This window comes from Sphaeroforma arctica, assembly GCF_001186125.1.
Source record: "Sphaeroforma arctica JP610 unplaced genomic scaffold supercont1.4739, whole genome shotgun sequence".
Classification (NCBI taxonomy): Eukaryota; class Ichthyosporea; order Ichthyophonida; genus Sphaeroforma; species Sphaeroforma arctica.
In genome coordinates this window covers 1-2,294 of record NW_014035819.1, presented here as the reverse complement: position 1 = coordinate 2,294, position 2,294 = coordinate 1, and the positions used below count along the sequence as shown (strand labels likewise).

The following is a 2,294-nucleotide window of genomic DNA, read 5'->3' as shown; positions in this document are numbered from 1 at the left end:
TATATATGTATATATATATTATTGAACAAGCCCCGTCCTAGTGCAGAGTGGGCTGGCCTGACAAATTCGCTAATATGTACAGGAGTCATGGCACCGCCGAACCTCGAGCTGTGCCACGGATACGAGAAGCAGTTCTTCACCAATCACATGGGGCATTTCGTACTTGTGACGGGTCTTTTAAACCGGCTGACACCCAGAGGAAGGGTGGTCATGCTAAGTAGTAGAGCCCACGAGCGCGCTCCCAGAGGGGGCATTGCTTTTGATAATCTGGACGGAAGTAAAGGCTACAATAGTAGATTGTTCTACGCACAGGCAAGTTCAGGCTTCCTTGCCTTAGCATTAGCTGTCTACTTTCCTATGGTCCAATAGTTTGGGTATGCGATTCAATATATGGACGAAGTGTAGAGACATCTTGCATCTCAATCATTGGTTCGCTTATTATTCTTCTCATAGATAATTCTCGCCTATCCGTTTTTCAGGACGTGTTTACTTCACATAACTATGCTGCTGTTGGAGATTTGTCTATTGTATGAATGTGTTGTCAGTGCCTCTCTAGGGTCGGCGTATGCCGCTTTTGAGCAAGGTATACGTTTACGCTTTCACATCCAAATCAACCTTTCTGAAATCTCTTGCCCCAACTTCAGTCTAAGATCGCCTCAATACTAATGGCGAAGTCGCTAGCAAAACAATTCGAAGGAACTGGCAAGACAGCATTCTCATGCCATCCAGGGGTTATCTCGGACACCAATTTGTTTCGGTACCTACCGTCGTACGCCCAATGGTTCATGGGTACGTGGAGTTTCAAGTGTTATGTTGATATGTACGCGGATGAAAGATATGAAGCGAATGTAGGGTGAATGTGCAAAAGCAGAGATCGTAATATTCTGTTATATTATTTACCTACCCACGTCACCAGCGGTTGAAGTGTTCTTATCGTACGCCACTTCATGGTGCAGAACCGAAAGTACAAGTGACAGTCGAAAACTTGCTAAATGACTTGTTGAATATCACGCTTTGTAACTTAGTGGACGGTATTCATCGATATGAGCGTAGTCTACACAACTCCGCATCTACCAAGGTCACTATATGGTGTATTTAGGCATAGAAACGGGATTTAATCTTTGCTTGTTATTCTACAGTCGATGTAGATGTGATGCAAAATCCAGGCGTAAACCTGCGAAGATACGAAAATGTGTTATAATTAGTTGTGCCTGGACGTCAAGCTTTCCCAGTTAGCCATGGGTACGCCACTAAGTGGGCCTCATGGTTCGATATTAAAAAGTATACGAATACAAACAGGCCACCATATGTATCTAGAAACTACCTGTACGCATTTGTGCTTACAGGGAGTTAATCATCGGCCGTGCTCGTTGTTCTCTACTTCTTGTCCACAGACTGCTTCGGATTTCTCCTACTTAAAACAATCCCGGAGGGTGCCGCTACACAGACATACTTGAGCACAGCAGATGATCTGGAACAGCATAGCGGCCGTTACTTTGTTGATTGTAATGTCTATCCAGAACGTCAGGATGGTACTGATATGGACACTGCCGACAAGTTGTGGAACATATGCAAATCAATAGCCGCCGGATTATCGAAGCCTTGATCACTGAGGCGCCCATGCAGTTGAGCAGAACAAGCCTTATTATACGCATCGAACGTGCTGGTGCTGCTCTAGGCTGTGATTAAATACGCAATTCTGCAGGAAGATTTGTATGTTTTTGTGTGAAGGAGATACCAGAGTATTAAACAACTGAGAGTTGGCTATAAAATGATGCAACAACGTTTTATGTTACAGACAAGGTTTTGGGTCTATTCGTGTTTCGCTCACGATGATCTGATCTCAGTAAGAACATGGTGGTAAGCAACTGTATACGTAGTGAATGACAATGAGAAAGTGGCCAACACGGGTCCACAAAAGAGGACAGATGAGAAGTTGGGTGTGATTGATATATTTGTACACTGCAAATATTGAAAGTATTGTTCTTATGAAGGTCATAAATACATCTGTGAGGACGACGGTATATACGAACATATGCAGATGAAAAATATACATACACATATTCTATGTATGTATGTATATATGTATTCCATATATGTATGTATGTATGCCATGTATGTATGATATCTATCTATCTATCTATCCATCCATCCATACATCCAATTAACTATCCATACATCCATCCATACATCCAATTAACTATCCATACATCCATCTACCTACCTGCCTACCTGCTTATCTACCTACCAATCCGTTACATCTATATATATTTATGTACCATATATATATATAT

The 2,294-nt window shown here is 42.1% G+C and overlaps 1 protein-coding gene across 1 annotated transcript; it reads left to right on the top strand.

The window, feature by feature from the left end:
• The first annotated feature begins 77 nt into the window (after positions 1 to 77).
• Positions 78 to 1,785, top strand: SARC_14532 (hypothetical protein). The gene is made up of 3 exons (XM_014291334.1): positions 78 to 312; positions 645 to 789; positions 1,395 to 1,785. The coding sequence occupies exons 1-3, from the start codon at positions 88 to 90 to the stop codon at positions 1,604 to 1,606; spliced, it is 582 nt and encodes a 193-aa protein (XP_014146809.1). The 5' UTR covers positions 78 to 87; the 3' UTR covers positions 1,607 to 1,785.
• Positions 1,786 to 2,294: the final 509 nt, after the last annotated feature.

Coding starts and splice junctions, on each gene's coding strand:
- SARC_14532 (XM_014291334.1), top strand. CDS start 88: ATGGCACCGCCGAACCTCGAGCTGTGCCACGGATACGAGAAGCAGTTC. Junction 313..644: donor GTAGATTGTTCTACGCACAG/GCAAGTTCAGGC, acceptor CCCCAACTTCAG/TCTAAGATCGCCTCAATACT. Junction 790..1,394: donor GTACGCCCAATGGTTCATGG/GTACGTGGAGTT, acceptor TCTTGTCCACAG/ACTGCTTCGGATTTCTCCTA.